This window comes from Protopterus annectens, chromosome 2.part1 (genome assembly GCF_019279795.1).
Source record: "Protopterus annectens isolate FY-2018-M chromosome 2.part1, PAN1.0, whole genome shotgun sequence".
In the NCBI taxonomy this organism is placed as follows: Eukaryota; Metazoa; Chordata; order Ceratodontiformes; family Protopteridae; genus Protopterus; species Protopterus annectens.
This window is the reverse complement of record NC_056729.1, coordinates 1,703,907,093-1,703,929,606: the sequence shown is the minus strand read 5'-3', so window position 1 is coordinate 1,703,929,606 and position 22,514 is coordinate 1,703,907,093. Positions and strand designations below refer to the sequence as shown.

The 22,514-nt window shown below is 39.6% G+C and overlaps 1 protein-coding gene across 2 annotated transcripts in view; it reads right to left on the bottom strand.

The window, feature by feature from the left end:
• The window catches only part of CENPS (centromere protein S), a 769,124-nt gene that overhangs the window by 166,124 nt on the left and 580,486 nt on the right, over window positions 1-22,514 (bottom strand). For both annotated transcript variants that reach the window (XM_044063150.1, XM_044063149.1), the window contains exon 4: window positions 13,076-13,142. In XM_044063150.1, coding sequence (XP_043919085.1) covers window positions 13,076-13,142 — 67 coding nt within the window. The remainder of the gene's footprint in view (window positions 1-13,075; window positions 13,143-22,514) is intronic.

Here is a 22,514-nt window from a genome sequence, read left to right as displayed (position 1 = left end):
ACGTTTAAAAATAAGCGCTAAACCTTTGTGAAATAAAGTTCTTTGGACCCTAAAGTGGCTGTGTCGTGCTGTGCTTTGAGGTTCTACGGAAAGTGAGACTGTATTTACAAGAAGAAGTTAAAGTATAATTTACACTAGGAAAGTTGGGAGATACTTCCATTGATGAAGTTAATTGTAGGTATTTAGTTATACCTAGAGAGAGAAAGAGGAGATTGGTTATAGTGCAGATGCCAGTCCAAGTAAAGGGGTTGGGGGATGGGGGGAAAGGTTGTCATGGAGGGTTACAGGGACAGAGCCAGCAGTTTGTTAGGTGTGTTATGAGTTGCTTTTTGAAGTGTGGTGTACAGCAGTTGGAAGTGAGTGAGTTTGGGATTTTACTCCATACTTTTGAAATGCAGTGGAAAAATAATGCTTCACCAGCTGCATTATTTGCTTTTGATACTTGAAGTAGGAACTTATTAGATGAGCGGAGATTTCTAGAGGAGTTATATGGCTGTAATAGGTTTTGAAGGGTAGGAGTTTTATCTGGGTAGTGGAGGGTTTTATGAGTGAGGGTGAGTTGGTTAAAGAGCAGTGTATGTGGAAGTTCGAGCCAATTTAGTTGTCTAAGAGATGTACAGTAATGGGATCTATATTTGGCACCGGTTACAAATTTGGCTATCTTATTATAGCAAGATTCAAGTTTATTGAGGTCTGTTTTACGGAGGTTTGTTAGTATGAGGGAAGCATATAAAAGATTGGATAGTAGGTGAGTTTGGGCGATAGTGGATTTAGTATTTATGGTTAGGAATTTGTTGTTCCTATACAAGAGACCAAGTTTCTTATGGAATTTTTAATGGTTTATATGATATGCATGTCAAATTTCAAATTATCAATTCAACTCCTAGCAATTTTGTATGGAGTGAGGGAGTAATGATGGTATTATTTTTGGATAGGATACTGAAAATTGGGGTGGCAGTATTCGCTAGTGAGGGTGGGGGAGTTTCCTGGATGAAAGGGCAGAAGCTTAGTTTTGCTTGGATTGAGGATGAGATTGGATTTAGTGAGCCAATTTTCGGTCATTAGGAAGGATTCTTGGGTGTATTTGTGGAGAAGTTGAAGAGTGGGGGCAGAACAGTTGAATCATCAGCATATTGAACTATGGTGGTTCTGGGTGTGGAAGTATGGAGTTGGTTGGTAAAAATAGAGAAAAGTAGGGGGTCCAAGGATTGAACCTTGGGGGAATCCTATGCTAACTGGAAGTAGGGGGGATAGTTCTTGCTGCCAGAGGATGGCTTGTTGGTATCCTTCAAGGTAATTTTGGAACCAGGAGATGGAAGAGGTACTAAGGTGTAGGAATGGGAAGATGCTACTACGTTTTGAGTGGTTCACCATATCGAATGCCTTGGAAAGGTCTAGGAAAATAGCAGATACATGCTGCCTGTTTTTCCTATGGTGGTTAACTGTATTGGTAAAGGATATTGGGGCGGTAGTAGTGCTATAGGAATGGCGAAAGCCATGCTGAGTGTCTGTAAGTTAGTTTTCTTGTTGAAGGTGCTTAGTGAGTTGGGTATGGATGACACACTCAAAAATTTTGGACAGGGGGGATAGTATGGCAATGGGGCGGTAGTTAGTAAGTTCAGTGGAGCTACCTCCTTTATGTAGGGGAATTTTACGAGAGATTTTCCAGATGATGGAGACAAAGCTTTCAGAGATTGATTTGTTAATAAGAATGGCTACTGGGTAGACTATTCCTTCTGCAGCTATTTGAAGGAATTTTGCAGGGAGATTATCAGCAGCTAGGGTAGTTGGTTTGAGTTTTTTCAGTAGTCTTTTGATTATGCTTACTGAGACTGTTTGTAAAGAAATAGGTTGGTGGGGGATTGGGTGTGGGGGGTACTCTGGCTAGTGGTTGGTGTGGGGTCATTATTATGGGGCTGAGTGTTAGTGAGGGCTTGGATGGACTCTTTGAAGAAGATATTAAATTGGGTTGATATGTTGTCTGAGTTATTGGGTGTGGTTGGCATGGGGTAGCTATTTTTCCAGGGTGCAGTATGGTGTTGACTGCAGCCCAGAATTTTTGAGGGTTGTTTTGGTGTTTTATTTGCATATTATGGTAGTAATTGGTTTTATCTTGTTTGACTAGTTTTTTGCCCTTATTCTGTAATTTGAGGTATGTTTGTTTAGTTAGGTGGGATTTGTTTTTGAGATAATTTACCCAGGCTTTATCCCGAATTTTGAGGCGTGATCTGCATGCTTTACCTAAGCCAGGGGGCATGGTTGGATTTAACTTTTATATTTCTAGGTGGTGCATGGTGGTTGAGGATTTTAAGAAGGTGGAGTTGAAGGAGCTTACTGCTACATCTGGTGGTATCTGTTTAAGGGAATTCCAGTTGCAGCTTATATGAGCGTCAACGTTTTAAAACTTTAAAGCATATAATATAGACCCGGATATTGCTGGGTCCCAAGGAAGCTGTATTCTTGGACTTGGACAATGCAGCTTTAACCTGTGCTATAGTAATGCTGGGTGCCTGGCATTCTTACAATAGAAGGAAAAAACTATTGCAGAAAAAGGTGAAGTCCCAAGACTGGAAAAACTCCCTTATTAGCCTCAACAAAAAGTTGAGATCCCTCGTCAAAACCTCTAAAGCTAGCTATGAAGGCAGAATTGCAGCAGACACTAAAAACAACCACAAAGCCTTCTACAGTTATATCAAGAATCTCCACGGCAATACCCACATTTGCTCTCAGTTACTGCACAATGGTACCTCCTATAGCGAGCCGACAGATATTGCCAACATACTGGCCAACAGATTCAGTGCTAACTTTACCCCCCTCCCAAAGGACCAATCACAATACCGGAAGAATGCCAGGCACCCAGCATTACTGCAGCACAGGTTAAAGCGGCATTGTCCAAGGCCAAGAATACAGCTTCCATGGGAACCGACAATATCTTTAAAACTTCGACGCTCATATAATAGACACTATATGAGCAAAGTTTTCAAACTTTGAACATATAAAAAAAAAAAAAACAGATAAAAACAACCTACCTGCACTTGCTGAGCAGGGGGGCAAGCCCCCTGCACTCCCCCGCTACTTAAATATACCAACTCCAAGGTTGCACTACAGTGAAGTAAAGGGAAATATTCTCTACGGCGATCTCACTTCACTGTAGTGGGATCTCGGAGTTGGTATATTTAAGTAGCGGGGGGGTGCAGGGGGGGCTTGCCCCCCTGCTCAGAGTGTTCAGGTAGGTTATTTTTGTTTTTATTTTTTAATATGTTCAAAGTTTTAAAACTTCCTTCATATAACGTCGATTATATGAGCGTCGAAGTTTTAAAACTTCACGCATATAATACAGACCCCAATATCCCTGGCTGTGTTCTACATGAACTACAAAGTGAACTGGCACCACACCGTTTTGCCCTGTTCAATCAAAGCCTCACCACAGGCTTTGTCCCTACAGAATGGCGCACTGCTACAGTCATCCCTCTCCATAAAGGGAGAGCGACTACAGACCCTGGAAATTATTGCCCCATTAGCCTGACAAGACAACAAGTCAGACTGCCGACCAGTCACAAGTGGAGTCCCACAGGGATCGGTCCTGGGTCCTCCTGTTTGGCAGGTCCTGGGTCCTCCTGTTTGGCATCCACTTCTCAGAAGTCCAGGTCAACATGGAGGGACTCTGGCTGATCATGTTCACAGACGATTGCAAGCTTGAGCCATTATTAACTCCCCAAGTGATGTAGACATCTTACAGAAAGGCCTCACTGATGATAGCCCACTGAACACTGAAGGTGTTATAAGAGATCTGGGGACACAGGTTGACAGCAACCTCTCCTTCGACCACCACATTGTCACTGTGATCAGAAAGTCCTTCTATGTGGCACATCTCATTACCAAGGGTTTTGCATCCAAGAAGAAAGAGGTCATTATCTCTCTCTACTCTTCCCCTCATTAGGCCAATAATCGAGTATAATGCCCCATTTGGAAGATATACCTCACTAAACACCTGCAACAGCAGGAAAGGCCACAAAAGTACCTCACAAAGAGGATCCTAGGCCTTAAACACATGCCCTACATGGACAGACTCAAACTCCAGCTTTTCTCGGTCTCATATCATTTATTAAGAGGCGATCTCTGCTTGACTTACAAAGCCATGTCTGACCCAGCCCTGTTAGAAATGTTATACCTAAAGAAATCCCAATCCCTCTGCACCATACGCTCCAGGGACCTCAACATCATTACTACAATCAACAGAACATGCTGGAGGGCAGTTTCATAACCCAGAGACTGCCCACGCTCTGGAATAGACTTCCCATACATGTCAAACAGAGCACCTCACTGGCCCTTTTCAAGAGAAATCTTGATGAGTGGATGGGAAATAGAAAGTTCACCCCAGGGATCACTCCAGTAGCTCTACTTGATAGATGCACCGGGAACGAATGGTGGCATGATGCCAAGGCACTTCTATGGGCTAGGCTTGTAAAGGCTCCAGGGCCGTTGGCCTAGTACACATCTATGAACTTATAGACTGGTGGATGGGATTCTGATATTACGTTAAAAATAGAACGTGAAAAAAATTATACATATACCAAGCATGATAAATATGGAGGGGAATAGGAGTGTCATAAAATACTGAGATAACCCAAAACATGTTTTTTGTAGAAAAGGACATTTGATGAATAATTGTGACAAAAATGTTATGTTTGTGGGGAAATGTAACATGATCCAAAAATTGGGAAATGAAATGTTATAAATGTAATAAAAATTGGACATTTATGGATTGATTGGAAATGGAAATAAGCTTAAATAAAAAGAAAGAGAAGAAAATGAACAAAGAGAAGAAATTTTAAAAGTAGTAGAAATAGAAGACAAATTATATGAGAAAAAAATAATAAAGAGGACATAGAAGAAGGTTCTGAGATAAGTAATGTAATGAAGACTTAAAAGAAAAAAAAATCTATAGGTAAAAGGGTAAAAAATAGAAAAGGAAAATTTAAAGGGATAAGTATTAAAGAAAAAAGAAAGAAAATGGATGAAAAATAATTTATATTATTGGACATTAGTGGTGCAGCGGTAGTGTTGTTGCAAGAGGTTCTCCGGTTCGATTCTCAGTTGCGGTGCCTTCTGTGTGGAGTCTGTATGTCCTCCCTGCGTTCACATGGGTTTCCTCTGGGTGTTTTGCTTTCGTCCCACGTTACAAAGACATGCATCTGCAGTGTTTCTCTCTGGGCCTCTGTTGACAATTGGCTTTGTTCTAAGTTGGACTTTCCCTGTTAACAAATGTTAAATAAATAAATATAAAAAATGAGAGAGGGTTTAATGCTTAAGGTGTTTGATTCACAAACACGAAGTACAATGTTTAATGTTTGGGATTCTTGTATAGAAACACACATTTCTTTACTGCAGCAACCAAAACTTTGTTGTATCTTTAGGCTTTTCCCGGTTAGGGGTCGCCACAGCGGAACTCCGGTCCGCTAATGATTGGCAGTAGATTTTTACGTACCGACTTGCCAGGCCTGACGCACAACCTTCAACGAAGGTACGCCCATTCACGCATGTCTCCACACAGAAGACGCTTTAGCTGAGAATCGAACAGGACAATGTCTTACTGTGAGGCGACAATGCTACCGCAGCTACTGCAGCAACCAAAACTACCTTTGTAAAAACATTTTACTTCCCTCCCTACTTTATGGTGCCTGTTTTAACTAACTTACAAAATTCTACCATAAGCAAGTTGGAACAGTGCTACAACAAAGTTTCAAAGTTTGCCGCAAACTGTAAATATCACACACACCACTGTAAACCACTCCTAGAATTAAACTGGCTTGAACTCCCCAACCAACTTGCCTGTATTCAGCTATCCACCTTGCACAACCTTATTTTCAAGCCTACTGCCTGTCCTGCACTAGCCATTCTAGTCATACCTTACACACCAAATCGATCCCTACGATCAAAAGACAAAAATCTCTTAGCTATCTCAAAACCCACAAGAAAAGCTGGTCGCACTCTGTATTCATACTCTGCCTCTATACATTGGAACTCACTACCTCTAGCTACCAGGTCTCTGCCTGGCTTAACCCATTTGAAAGCCTCTTTAAAAAAATCATTGCAAAAATAGATGGCTCTGATCCTGCAAAAAGCCTGCCTAATGCTCAGGTCTTCCTCTTCTGTCACATTTCAATCCTTCACAGACTGCAAGATCCTAAAGCTCTTCTAACTCCTTCTCTGCTTCTATACCATATCCTTAAGCTACCGCTCAGGCTTCATTGCTTCTATTCTTCTTAACTCTCTCTCTCTCTCACTATCTATCTGCATCACTAACTTTCTGGCTGCTATTTTCCTAACTGAAACTAACATTCTATTTTGCACGTACTATAACAGTCAATGTCACACATTGCACTACCTATGTACTTTTTTTTTTTTTGGACACTATCTACATTATGTATGATGAGAGTGACTATTATCTGTAATGTTTTAACTGTATAGACTTGTCTAGATGTGCAGTAATATACTGCAACATCTTGTAGCAGTTTGTTCTTTCAATTTATTTTTTGTACAGGATTTCTAATGTAATCTTTATTATATTAGATCATACTGTATTTGTATTGTACTATATGTGGAGCTTTTCTTCCCAGGCCTCTGCTGAAAACGGGTTCTGCAGACCCAGTCAGACCACCCCGGTAAACAAATGTCAAATAAATAAAATGTTCTCATTTGGGAGGGAAAATGGCTACGTTTAGAATGGTCCATTAAGAAAACAAGCCTAATAATTAGCTGTGAATGTATGGAACATGAATCTAAGGAAAAGGGAAAATGAACATTTTAGAGTGCTTTTTGTAAATGTGAATAGTATTAAGAATATAATAAGATGAATAGGGATTTTGAAGTCATGTGATATAGATGGAATTATATTACAAGACAAGATTTTTAACAAATAAATAAAGATCAGAAACAGCAAAATTATGGGGAAGAAAGAATCTGGAATTTGGAAAATGAGAGATGTTCTGAAATAGTCATACTCTGTAGAAATGCAGTAAAGATATTACATGCAACTTCAGCAAAAAAAATAGGAAGATAAACCATTACAGATGTAAAATGGAAAGAGCAAGTATATAGACTTATACCATTATATGCTTATACTAATTGTAAAGAAAGACAAAGCTTATTTCATCAGATTTTAGACTGTGTAGTAATAAATATAATTATTATAATAGCAGGATACTTTAAATGTGATTTAAGAGGCAAGTGTAAAAAAAAGGAAACAATATAAGAAAAATTTGGAAGTTATAAGATGTGGTAAGTTAAAACTTCGGGGAAAAAAATCATGGCTTACAAAAAGAGGTATACATTGAACTGAAATAAATTATTTCATAGTATCAGAAGGTTTAGTTACAAGTGCAGGGGAGGTAGTTGATACAGGATTTTCTGATCATCTTGCAATATGGCTAGAGATGAAAAGAAATAAGGAATATATAAAAATAGGCAAAGGAATAAAAAGTATAATGAAAAAGCATGGGATGAAAAAGGAAAGAGATTAGTAATATAGTTATGGAAAGATCATATTACTATGAGAACATTTTATAAAAAATGGTCTGAATGATAGATGATATTTAAGGAAAAATGTAAAAATGTTTTTACAGTGGCATTATGATGTCAGAAAAGTAGAGAAGGAAAATATAAAATAACATATGATGAAGCATTGGAAGATTTAGAACAAAATGAGAGAAAATACTGTGACAAAAAAAATTATACGAAAGAAATCAAAAATACAAGAATTATTACATAAGCAATATAAGCAAATGTATTTTTTACAAGGAAAACAGAAGTATTGGGTTAGTTAAGATTAGTAAAGGAAGATGGTAGCGTACTGAAGAAATAAAAAAATAAAAGGAGAAATAGAACGAAACTCAGAAAAAGATTATGAATAGTGTAGTACAATATGTAAGAGAAATGTTTAAAGAAAAAAGAAGGTAATAAAAACATGGAAAGTAAACAAGTTACCAAAAAAAGAGAATAAAGAGTTGGAAAAGGAGATTGCTTTAAATGAGTTAGATAAAGTATTATGACAAGTACATATAGATTTGGCAGCAGGACCAAATGGAATTGGGTAAGAAATATATAAAAAATTAAAGAACTGGCAAAAAAAATATTTTTTTAAAGATTTTGAATGAATGGTTAAATTAAGGTTTTATGTATAAAGAATTATTTAGTGGAATACTTAAAAATCATATAGAAGAAGGAAGATAGAAGACAATTAAAAACTGGAGACTGATAGTACTGAATAATGATTATAAGATCTTTATGAAAATACAAAGAATATTTGAAACTAAAATGGAAAATATTATGGAAATATAAAGAAATATGGAAGTATAAAGTATAAAGGGGAAAGATTGCCAAGAATAATTAATGATAGAGAAATTGTGGATGATATTATCAACACAAAAGAAGTGGTGAAAATCATGACAGCAGATCTTAACGAGGCATTTGATACAATTGGACATGACATTTTATGGGTAATAATGAAAGAACCAAATACACTGAGAAAGCTAGGAAGTTATGTATGTCAGCATATAGCAACAATAAAGTAAAAATACTTGTAAATGGCTGCTTAAAGCCAGGAGGTACATATGAAGAGTGGTGTAAGACAGAATGTTCAATGAGTAGTGTACTCTTTTATAAATGTCATACAATGTAAAATAAATTACAAAATTAAGTAAGCGGGGTATGCAACACCCAAAGGGTTAAGATTTCCAGTCCTGTTAATATATGCAGATGACATTATAATAACTGCAAAAAACTAGAGGTGATAAGATGGCTTTAAATAAAGAGAAAATTATAGGTTTAAAAAGGAAGCCAATCTGGTGGTTCCCTGCCATAAACAAACTCTACAACAGAAAAACGAAACTGTTGCAAAAAAGAGTAACATCCCATGATTGGAGGAACTTCCTGGTCAGTCTCAGTAAGAAGCTGAGATCCCTCATAAAATCCTCCAAAGCTATTTAAAAAAAACAAAATTGCAACTGACTCTAAAGACAGCCACAAAGCATTTTATAGCTATGTCAAGAATCTCAATGGCAACACTCAGATCTGCTCTGCACAATGGCACTAAATATACAAAACCAACTGATATTTGGCAACATCCTGGCAGATAGGTTCAGTGCTAACTTTACCCCCCCTCTCATCACCTAAAGGGTCCATCTCTATACCGGAAGAATGCAAAGTTCCTGTAATCACGGCTGCACAGGTAAAAAAAAAAAAAAAAAAAACACTCGCCAAAGCCAAGAACACAGCATCCATGGGACCTAACAACATCCCAGGCTGCGTTCGACATGAACTACAGAAAGAACTGGCACCCCACCTAAGTACCATGTTCAATCATAGCCTCACCTCAGGCTTTGTGCCAACTGAATGGCGCACAGCAATGGTTATCCCACTCCACAAAGGGGGAGCCACCACGGACCCCGGGAACTACCACCCCATTAGCCTGACGAACCTGGTAGGCTATGGAACGTATCATCATGGAACTTATAAACAATGACACTGGTAATCTCCAAACTCTGGACCCTACCCAGTGTGGGTTTGTAAAAGGCAGATTATGTCTCCTAAAGCTGACGGACCTCTTTGAAGTGGTTACCAAAGTCGTAGATGAGGGTAAGGTGGTTCACACAGCCTATCTAGATCTCGCCAAGGCTTTCAACACCATCCCCCACACTGGAATTATAGATAAACTCACTAAACTAGGTATAAATCCCTATGTCACAAGATGGGTTGCCAACTTGCTCACTGACGGAATCCATACTGTGAAAGTAGCAGACTCCAAATCCAACTTCAGAACAGTGACAAGTGGAGTACCACAGGGTTTAGTCCTGGGTCCTCTCCCGTTTGGTATCTACTTCTCTGAAGTGCAGGCTAACACAGAAGGTCTTTGGCTAATGAAGTTCGCATATGACTGCAATCTAGGAGCCATAATCAAAACTCCTAACAACGTGGACATCCTAAAAAAGGGCCTCACTGAGACAGATGCCTGGTGTCAAAGCCATGGCCTGAAGCTCAATGTCAAAAAGTGCACTGTCATCCCTTTTGGTAAAAACTCTGTACCCATGAACTACCATACAGGCGGTAGTCTACTTAACACTGAAAGGTGGATAAGAAACCTTGGGACAAAGGTGGACAGTAGTCTCTCCTTTGATAATCATATCGCCACAGTAGTCAGGAAATCTTTCGACGTGGCACACCTCATCACAAATGGTTTCTCATCCAGGAAAAAAGAGGTCATTGTTCCCCTCTATTCGTCACTCATTAGACCCATTATAGAGTACAACACCCCTTTTGATATGTACCTCACAAGACATCTACAACTGGAAAGGCTGAAAAAATAGAGGATTACCAGCCTCAAACAGATGCCCTACGCAGACCGTCTCAAAAAAACTCCAGCTTTACTCCGTCGCATATCACCTACTCAGAGGTGATTTTTGCCTAACATACAAAGCTATGTCAAACCCAGAGCTGTTGGACATGCCCCACTTAAAGAAATCCCAATCCCTCCGAGCTACACACTCTAGGGACCTAAACCTTGTCACCACAATAAACAGAACATGCTGGAGGGATAGATTCCTATCCCAGAGACTTTCCATACTCTGAACAAACTATCTATCTATATCAAACAAAGCTCCTTATTAGCACTCTTCAAGAAAAATCTTGATGATTGGATAGGAGATAGGAAATTCACCTCGGGGATCACTTCTGTGGCTCTGCTCAACAGGGGCACAGGAAAATAATTTTCTTGGGTGGCGAGAGCCAGGGTACCGTTTGGCTAGGCTTATATAGGCCCTAGGGCCAATAACCTAATACCTACCTATGAACCTATGTTTAGGTGATGTAGTAAAGATAGGGGTACAAATTTTATAATGGATGAAATTTGTGTGTTCGGTATAAAATTTGGCAATAAAGATGCAAGTAGAATTCAATTGGAAAAAATAATAGAAGAAATAAAACAAACCTGTCTTTTCTGAAGAACATATGAATAATCATTTAGAAAAAAAGACTTATTTGAGGAATTCACTACCAATGGGAAAATAGCACACTTGACAAGTGTATTTACGTTGCCAACAGTATTTGAAAAGGAATTATTGCAGATCATTTTTTTTCATTTTTTACATTTATATGGTGTTCTAGATTAAATCCAATAAAAAGTGGAATTTTGTAAGTAAATAAAGAGGAAGGAGGTCTAGGGATAATTAACATGCTGCTTCATTAAATTTGTACAAAGTATTAAAATGGATACATGAAAAAGATATTTATACAATTTTACTACTAATCTCTCATAAGTATGATACATTTTGGAGTATGGTAAAAAGAGTAAAAGTGAAAAAGAGTGTATAAATTAAGAAATAAAATGTTACCAAGAAAAAAATATTTTTGTCGAAAATAAAAATTGATATAGGAAAGATAGGAAAGTATAGTATAAGAATGTAATGATAAAACATTACTATGTAAAACCACAAATCTAACAGATGAAAAAAAAATTAAGCTATAAAAATAAGAAGCAAATGGTATAATCAAAGTACAATGTCAACATTTTTGTGGTGACTAGAAATAGATAAATTGCCAATAAAAGGCAATAAAAGGAAATATGCCATATAAAAATAAAAGTGCTAGAATAGTTTTACATTGTCAAGAAGAAACAAATACAGAACATGTTTTTGAAATGTAAAAAAATAAAAACATTCTGGGAAAGCTATGTAAAGAGGATATTTTCAAAGATATAAAAGTGGATAAAATAAACATGGATATGATTAAATATGGATATTATAAAAACAGAAATAAAGAATATGTTAAAAGAAGAGATGTTATTTTATGTCAAATGGGCTATATGGAATGAAAGACTAAATGAAATTATGTTTGAAAAAGCAAAGGGGATCTAAAAGGAATGGATATTTAGTTGACTGTACAGGAAATTATGAATGTGTGCAAATAGATTTGTGCATCTCTATATTCGTACATTTGAAAATATGTTGTAAATAAGAGTTCTTATGTATATAAAGGAACCCTACTCTTTTTGATAGGTGCAGTGGGATATTTCGAATCTGCCTGAACTACGACCAACTCAAGCAGATGGAACCTCTGTTTAATGTCTCATCAGAAGGATGAGTGAGCACTAAGCAGTATAAATTTCTTGAGTACAAACTGAAGGACCAATGGTACTCAGATGATGAGAGCTGTGGAAAATAAGAAACACGACATTCTCTTGCTCTCTCTTTATAACCAAAATGCATCCAAAAGCAGAAATGTTTATAGCTTGCTTAAAATATCTAAAATATCTAGTACTACAGACACCAGCAAAAGAGAAGCATTTTAAGAACATATCCTACAGTACATCTAAAATTATTGGTGGGTACTAAATTTTACCCAAACCTGGTTGCTGGGCAAAAACAAACATTTCTGATATAAGTATCATGGCTCAAAAGAAAGCAATGTCCTTGATAATCTTGACAAGGAGGAGGGCAGAAAGCATTTAAGAGAAAAAACCTGATGAGTGAAGTTGAAATCAGTGACCTATGCACAGAAGTTCAGACAGACTTCTACAGCACAGCATTTATTACCAAACTATGGCTTCATTGATCCCCTCATGGCCAGCAGAGAGGCTTACCAGAAAAAGGCAAAGTATAAGCCAACATTCATTGCAGTGCCACTAGCAAATTTCATTCCTGAACTGCTGTACATTATGGACACTATGTTCATGATGTTGGTCATGGACAAAGAGGTCTACAAAAGTCTAATTGATATTTTACTTAAGGGGCTGCAAATAAACTGCACTGGTTTGATTGTCACAGAATCACTGCACAATTTGCAAATTTACTTTGGCAGTGATTGGTCCTAGGTCACTCTCTGAAAACCAGTTGTGCAATTTGCTGAACACAAACAAATAATTGTATGTGCATTTCTCTTGATAGTTGCATTCCTCTCCCAGAAAAAAAATCTAAATTTCTCCCTGAATAGTATCCTGAGCATCTTCAGTGAAATTGTTGCATTTCCATTGAGGACAGCATAGCATTTAAGATTTATTAATCTGTGAATTATGATTTCTTACCAGAGACTGACTTCTTCTTGCCACCAGTTTAACATCATCTGTGTTCACAGTGCTTCTTTTTGCGTGCCTAAAGTTAGGAAATCCAATATTTCACTTAATGTAAATTAGTTTCTCAAAATGCTGAAAAAAACACGAGTTAAACACACTGTGTACACAAGTCATTCCACAAGAAATGTGGTTACACCCTGAATTTAGACTATATGCCAGGAAATGAACAAAAACTTTTAACATGAAAGGCTCAGCTGCTAAAAGAACAAAATATACCGTAATCTTTGGGATTCCTAGATGTCGCACAGTATTTTCATTTCACTATTTAAAGTTACACTTTAATGCAAGTTTTCTTTTCATGCATCTAAATGGAGGGATGTAAATGGAGGGATGACAATGGCTTCTTTCAGACCTGTGCTCACTGCGACGCCTGTGCACTGACTCAGTAATCAAGATGCCTCAATCCTTACCACTAGCACCAGTGAGGGGCATGTACATTGGGAAGGATAAAAAGTACACACACAGTAAAGTACAATTTCCCTTAAGAGCACACTGAGATCACAGTCAGTCTGGGGCTGGTTTCTCCCTTTCTTCCCATATCCCAAATAAAACTCCCCCACTGGCACAGCTATAGGGTACAGGTCTCAGCCTAGTGGTCAAGCCAAAACCTCCAGCACACTCTCTGTCCAACCATTGCTTTGTGTCTCTGCCCAAGTAGCTGACATACACACATATACACACACACACACACACACACACACACACACACACAAAGACACGACTTATATACAAACACACAGACACTCATGGGGAAAGCTGGCATGGCTTCTCCAGCTATGCCCCTTTCTGCCCAGGCTGTAAGGTAGTAATCCACTGCCACCAGCCACTATTTATCAGTTACTAATAAGCCCCTTACCAAAGGGTGTCCAATTTTACTGAGCAATATTATTATCCAATTAGTAAGTGTGACAAACTGTTTGAGTGGCTTTGTACAGTATCATCAAATACATGCAAGTACTCGAGAGCTTAAATTATCACTACATAAAACAGTCACAGTAGAAAGGTTTAAAAATATTTAATAATAAATAATAAAAAGACAAGACAATACTTATTACTTCAACACAATGACATTATTACAGAGATCACAGGAAAATGCTTTAAAATAATACTGTAAAATAGTCTGAAATAAATATAGAAAACAGCTAGACTAATCTGGCTATTTCTATCAGTCTCCAAGAGAAATCACTGTTCTAAATAAATATCTTACTTACAGATCAAGCAAGTGTTGGTGAGTGGTGTTCTTCAGACAAATTTCAAAATGCTCTCTCTTTTTCTCTGAGAAAATCTTAAATTGATGAACACCCAGTACTGCTGAGTCATTTCACATTACATTATTGTTATCACTTCTTTATTTCCCAGGCTAACAGAAACTCAAAATTTATATTTCTTACTAAGCTGTACCTGGCTGCCAGGAAGCCACAGCAATAAAAGATATTATACATGTAAAACCTTAGTAAATATCTCTTAAATCAAGACAACAGAATTAATTTCCTGGCCCAGACATCCTGTCTCCGAGCTTGAGATCAAACAGTCATACAATGCTTGACTTATCATCTTTCTTCCAGCAGAGTGCACTGTGGTTACATTTCTGAAGCTTCGTACAACATACAGTTTACTCATAACATATATTTCTCTCTACATTTGTAGAACAAGCCTGTGATTTACATTAATATTTACAATGACATAGAATTATTTACAAAATTCTATCTAGCTAGGCTGGCAGCCTTCACATATCTCAAACATCCCCCCCCCCCAAGAGAACTGAAGTGACCCTTGAGAAACATTGCTTGAGAGGGTAGGTCTATCTGAGTATACCTTACCCATTCCCAGTCTTGAGAGCCCATCTGCGTTGGTGTTGCTAACCCCACTGCAGTGCCGTACTGACATATCATATGCTAGCAACTCTAGGCTCCATCTTAGCAACTTGGCATTTTGCTGGCTGGCTAGGTGTAACCATGTTAGGGGATTGTGATCTGTAACCATAGTGAATTTTCTTTCAAACAGATAAGGCTGAAGTTTCTGCAGTGCCCATACTATGGCTAGCATTCCTCCCTGGGTTCGAGCCTACGACAGAGATAAACTACTGGGTGCTCTTCTCCCTCTGAAGAAATCTGGCTAAGTACAGCCCCCACCCCATGGTTCAAAGCATCCACCTGCACAACAAATTCTTTGCTGTAATCTGGACTGGCTAACACGGGGGGGGGGGGAGTCCTCCCAAAGCTTCTTTAAGCTGCTGGAATGCCTGCTCACATGGTGTGATCCACACTACCTAATCTGGCCTGTTTTTCCTTGTTAGGTCTGTGAGGGGAGCAGCTATGGTACTATAACTGAGGACAAACTTTCTGTAGTACCCTGCTGTCCCTAAGGATGCCCTCATCTGCTTTTTGGTAACAGATGCAGGCCATGCCTGAATGTCTTCCATTTTGGCAGGTTCTGGCCTGATCTTACCACTCCCCACTCTATGTCCCAGGTAGGAGACCGCTGCCATATCCACCTGACATTTGTTCGGCTTAATGGCCAACCCTGCCCTCTGTAGTCTGCTCAGCATCTCCCTGACATGCTGAAGGTGCTCTGGCCAGGAATGACTGTAGATGGCAATATCATCTAGGTAAGCAACAGGCAAACCCTCCTGCTCCTGCTAGGATATGATCTATCAGTCTCTGGAAAGTTGTTGGGGCATTCTTCATCCCAAAGGGCATCTTTGTGAACTCATACAAGCCAAAAGGAGTCACAAAGTCTGATCTTTCTCTAGCACTGGGAGTAAAGGGCAGCTGCCAGTAACCCTTGGTAAGATCAATGGTGGTAAGATACTTAGCCCCACCCAACTGCTCATCTCCTCATCTGTCCTAGGCATGGGGTAAGCATCTGACTCTGTATGACTATTTAATTTCCTATAGTCCACACAGAACCTGGTGCTGCCATCCTTCTTTGGCACCAGCACCAGTGAGGAGGCCCAGGGACTATTGGACTCTTGAATTACCCCCAGTTCCAACATTTCCTGTATCTCCTCCCTCAGAATCTGTTCAACTCTCTCAGGCACTCTGTAAGGGGCCTGCCTAATAGGCCATTGGGAGCCTTGGTAGGAGACAGCTGCTAACCCTTCCACTGAGGTCTCAGTCCGAGCCTCACTGAGGAGGTCAGTCACCAGATCTCCCTCAGACTCCTCCTGCAATCCACTGCAAATACTCAGCACAAGGGCCTCTCTATCATGGTAAGGTTTTATCATGTTAACATGGTACAATTTGTGCCCTTGCCTCCTGCTTAGCAGTTCTACCATGTAGTTAACATCACTTAACTTATCACCTTGTAGGGTCCCCCCCCCCAAGCTGAATGCAGCTTGTTGCATCTGGCAGGAATGAGAATCATAACCTGCTGCCCTACAGCATACTCTTTAGCTCGAGCATTCCTGTCATACCAGACCTTTTTCTGTTGTTGGGCTTCTGCCAGGTTCTCCTGGGCCAAGCCCATGAGTTCCCTGAGCCTTGTCCTCAGGTTTGGGACATATGCCACAACAGACTCCTTGTGGGATTCACACTCACCTTCCCACTCATCACGAATTAAGTCTAGAGGCCCCCTCACCCTATGCCCATACAGAAACTCAAAGAGTGAACACTTGTGGATTACTGGGGAACCTCTCTGTAAGCAAACAACAGATGGGGCAAATATTTGTCCCACTCCCTGTTAAACTGGTCTGGAAAATGCCTGTAGCACGGACTTGAGTCCTGCCTCAGGCCTTGCAATGTAGGGTCTGAGAGCTGAGCCTGTCTCAACTCTGTTTTTGTAACTCTTCCCAGCTCCCCTTCCACAGGAAGTCTGGTATCCTTTGACAGCGGTGCCTCACTGTCAGCCTGGGTACTACTACTCACCTCTACCCTTGCAGTCCCTCTATCCAAAGGAACATCAGTACCCACAAGCAGCTGTGGTTCACATTCAGTGTCACTGCTACAGGGTAGCTCCCTACCTGATGTAACCACCTCACCAGTCCTGGCTGCATGTATGCGGTCTGACTGGGTCTCCCCCAGGCTACCAGACCCACATGCTTATCTCCAAGCCTGACTGCATGTAACTGCATTAACACATGGTACTGCCTCATCAAAATCCTTCCTATCAGGACATCTGCGGGATGGCAGTTTGGTACCCTTGTCGTCTCAGGATAACATACTATTGGCATTTTGTCTTTCCCACTTACTGGCTCTCTCTCACCTTTTGTTCCCCATCTTGCCTCCGTGGACATCTATATGCCACATGGCCCCACTGGTTGCATTCAAAACATTTAACCCTAGGTCCTGGACATGTACCTGGACTATTGGCTTCCTCTGCTACTGGCAGATTCGGTTGGGACTGTCTCAGCTGCCCACCATGGTTTCCTTAGACCCATGAGTAGCACCGGGTGTCCCTTTCCTATGCAGGGATGCCCTGTTTGCTAGGTATAGGTCTCCCTTCTTCCCCAACTCATCTAAAGTAGCACCTGGTCTATCAGCTAACCAGATCCTCATGCCCTCAGGCAAAGTGCTAAGGGCTTGTTCCCTTCACCAAAAGGTCTGCCACCCCTTCAAAAGTGGTGACCTGACATCCACTCTCCCACCTATAAAAATAAGTGCTCAGTTCAGCAACATATTCATAACACACTTTCATCTGCCATGCGTCTATGCTCTCAAAACTTTTTCCTATAAGTTTCAGGTGTTAGCTTAAAAGCTTAAAAAAATCTAGCAAACAATTCTTAACATCAGTATAATCAAAACATTTGTGATCAGATAATTTGGAAAGTACATTTACAGCTTTACCATGGAGTAAGGGTGTCAAGAACTGTACCCAGAACCTTTGGTCAACATCATACTGTTAACATACCCTCTCAAACATATGAATGAAACTATCAAAATTATCCCCCCTCTGTAAACTGTGAAAGAAATTTACTGACCTTTTGTGCTTCTGGGGTCTGGTTACTCCCTTCCCCATTTCCTCCATGACTCTGGCGAAGAGTCAGCATCTCCTTTTCATGCTGCCTCTGCCTCTCCTTCTCCACAGCTTCAATTTCCAAATGCCTGGCCTCCAACTCAAGTCACTTTAGCTCCAGATGGAATTTTAAGTCCTCTGCAGAAGGGCTGAGCTGTCCATTCTCTGAGTGTTGTACATCTCCAGGGCCATGTTGATTGTCCTTCTGATTGCTGTTTTCTAATGCAGCTGTGACCAAAGCTGCATTCATATCTGCCTTAGTCAGGCTTCCATGCACTAGTCCCTTAGCCTGACACATCTCAGTCAACTGGCTCCTTGTCAGCTTGCCATACTCCTCTGCTGACATGTTTGCCTGCTCTCCCTGACTAAATAAGCTAATAAAAGAATTGTAATCTGAACTCTGAGTGTTCACTGTGTGGCTGAGTACAAAAATACCATCAGTGATCACTGTACAGAAGCTACAATAATTCACTATCCACACTACTACAAGCCAATTAGTATGTGATGTGGCTAACTCACCACTATCAAACAATTGATATTTGATGTGGATATCCCACCACTGCCACCAATTAATAGGTGACGCCCGTGCACTGACCCAGTAATCAAGGAGCTTCAATCCTCACCTCTAGCACCAGTGAAGGGCCTGCACCTTGGGAAGGATAACAAGTACAGACACAGTAAAGTACAATTGCCCTTAAGAGCACAAAGAGATCGCAATCAGTCTGGGGCTGGTTTCTCCCTTTCTTTCCAGATCCCCAATAAGACTCCCCACTGGCACAGCTATAGGGTACAGATCTCAGCCTAGTGGTCAAGCCAAAACCTCCAGCACCCTCTCTGTCCAGCCAGTGCTTCATGTCCCTGCCCAAGTAGCTGACACACACACACTTTAAGATACGAGTTATATACAAACACACAGGCACTCCTGGGGAAGGCTGGCACGGGTTCTCCAGCTATGCCCCTTTCTGCTCAGGCTACAAGATAGTAATCCACTGCTACCAACCACTATTTATCAGCTACTAATAAGGCTCTTACCAAAGGGTGTCCAATTTTACTGTGCAATATTATTATCCAAATAGTAAGTGTGACGAACAGCAAGACTATTGGAGTGGCTTTGTACAGTATCAGCAAATACATGCAAGTACTCTAGAGCTTAAATTATCTCTACACAAAACAGCCACAGTAGAAAGGTTTAAAAATATTTAATAATAAATAAAAAAAACAAGACAATACTTATTACTTCAACACAATAACATTACAGAGTTCACAGATCACATGAAAATGCTTTAAAATAATACTGTAGAATAGTCTGACAAACATAGAAAACAGACTAATCTGGCTATTTCTATCTATCTCTAAGAGAAATCACTGTTCTAAATAAATATCTTAGAGAGCAAGCAAGTGCTGGTGAGTGGTGTTCTTCAGACTAAATCCAAAATGCTCTCTCTTTTTCTCTGAGAAAATCTTAAATTGATCAACACCCAGTACTGCTGAGTCATTTCACATTACATCATTTTTATCACTTCTTTAGTTCCCAGGCTAACAGAAACTCAGAATTTACATTTCTTAGTAAGCTGCACCTGGCCTGGAAGCCACAGCAATAAAAGACATTATACATGTAAAACCTTAGTAAATATCTCTTAAATCAAGACAATAGAAATAATTTCCTGGCCCAGATATCCTGTCGCTGAGCTTTAGATCAAACAGTCATACAATGCTTGACTTATCAGCTTTCTTCCAGCAGAGTGCACTGTGATTACATTTTTGAAACTCAGTACAACATATAGTTTAATCATAGCATATATTTCTCTTTACATTTGTAGAACAAGCCTGTGGATTACATTAATATTTACAATGACCTAGAATTATTTACAAAATTCTATCTAGCTAGGCTGGCAGCCTTCACACTCATTATTTCAACAAATCTGTAAAGAGAACTTTTAAGTGCATGACACAAACTTCAGCCCTCAAAAATTAAGTTTAAAAAGCTATAGCACTCTAATCATTTTGTTTCCATACCACTGATCCCAACATTTCAAACCTTTCTCACTGCTGTAGCCATCAGACTTGTATGTTGAAAATAAAGCTGTACTAAAAAAAAACTTTAGTGTACCAAGATTCAAATGTTAGCAATTTGTATAAATGGTAGGCCCTGTCCCTCCTGTTAGCAAACTAATTATCATGGACAGAAAACTTAAAACAGATCATTGGAGTTTACCCATTCTCCCTGTGTATACAATTTCCCCTCCAAGTACTTTGTTTTCTTTTTCTCCCAAAGCATGCCAGTTGACTAGAATATATGCAACATTTACCTTTGTCCTTGTGGCCTAGGCTGTGGCTAAAAAGTGTCTGAAGTCTAAATCACTTACTTGGTTAAAATTAAAATTTAAAAAAACGACAGCAGATCACAGCAGTAAATGAAATCTTTACCATTAAGTTCCTAAGAATTCCTCCCCCACCCACAATTACCATTTCCTGCCACACTTTTTTAAGGTACTGTATAAGGGCTATATCTCTCCTAGTCTCTAGGAGTAGGTTTTAAGGCACTCTGTGCACTGAACCGCATCATTGCATATTACAACCTGAGAGGAATACAGCAAATACATGTGTGAAGGGTTGAGTCTCAATCTGGGTCATGTACTGGAAACTAGGGAGGCATTCTCTGATACAGTCTCCTGTGTGACTTACAGTGAAAAGGAACTATGAGAAACAGTGGCTGTGAGTACTTACTATATCAGCTGATATTTGAGACTGCCCTCTGCAGAGGGCAATAACTAGGCTCTCCTTCACGAGAGCCCCTTCTTCAAAACAATTCTTACACTCAACTGGCTCGAATGGTCAAGGGCATGCAAGCTTCCTGCTGGAAATGCCATGGTGCCATCAGCTGGTGTCTCTACACATTCCCCAGTTCTACCCTGATAGAATCTGAATGAGATGTATTGCCAAAAAAAAAAAGATATAAACTCTCAGACTTGGGGTATACACATAACCTTTCCATCTACAAAGTAGATGGAGGTAGTGGTAACCAAATGATGTATGGGGATGGTAGGACATTCACTAGTGAAAATCTCCTGAAGATCACCCAATATAGGGGTATTCCATCTGTTCAGTCTGTATGCTGTTTCTTAGGACAGTTATGGTCAGTGCATGTCGCCTTAGCCGTAACAGCACAGAGACTGTACCTTTAGATTTGGTTAACCAAACAGACTGGGCCTGTAATGTTTGTCTCACATCTTCATATACACAAACTGTACAGAAATTAACAGAACTCCCTTGATAAGTTTAAGCATTTTTTGGGACGCTCTGCAGAGTGCAGCAGCTATACGAATCTCAAGCAGTGCAGAAAGCAAACTCCTTTGTGGCCAGAAACCATCAAAACAAAAAGGGGCAGTGCTCTGAAGGCAAAGTTCTGAAGCACCAAAGTCCCAAAACAAGTTCAGTCTCTGGAGTCATGATCCCACCAGTAACACTTGGAGTAGATATTCATAAAAAATGCAGTGGGTATGGCACAGTTGTTAACAAAAGACACAATCTTGAAGTAGGCAATGAAAACAAACACCCGTGGTGGAGGGGTCTTTGAATGCATGGGTCAGCTGGATGTTTAAAAGTAAATGACAGTAACATTATCATTAACCTGGTTAAGAGTGGCCAGGCCACAGCCTGACCCTACTTATTTGTGGCATGAGAGATGAACATCCACAAATCACACACCTTCAGGTAAAACGTGTTGACAATGCACACCAGGGTTCATTTCTTCCCTGAAGACAGGGAGATAGATGGTCTTGCTTTAGGAACAATTCACAAACCACTTTTTTTAAGTACCTTTCTAAAACTATCACATAACACATATGCAGGCATACATTGACAGAAAATAAAATAAACCATTTTAACATTTTTTCATTTAAATACACATCACATATATTTTCTTGCTATTATCATCAGTCCAACATCACAAAAAACTGCTCAATTCCTAACTTTCCTTAAATTCCACCTCCTCCTCATGAGCATTATTATGCATATATTGTTCCTTCCCTTTTCTAAAGATCCCTCTTCCAGTTCTTTTATCTCTTAGATAACATTCAGTACTCCAAATACAATTGGTGTAGGCTTCGATTTCCATTTTCTAGTAATTGCTTTTTTGGCAGCCAACAGAATTAAACTTGATAAGGCCTTACTATGTCTAGGCAATTCGGATCTCACATCCTAGCTCAAAAAATAATTTCCTTTATTACAGCCACTTGCTTATCCAATATTTCTGATAGAGTACTCTGTAGGGAATTTTTAAATCTGCCAACTCATTACACTGCCAAAACATATGTTCCCAGTTACCTTTCTCCTTCATCACACCTCCAACATTTGCTATCTACAGGAAGAAAAATTCTTTGCGAAGTCTGCTTAGGGTATAAACAATAACTACGCAAACACTTCCAAGCAAAGATCC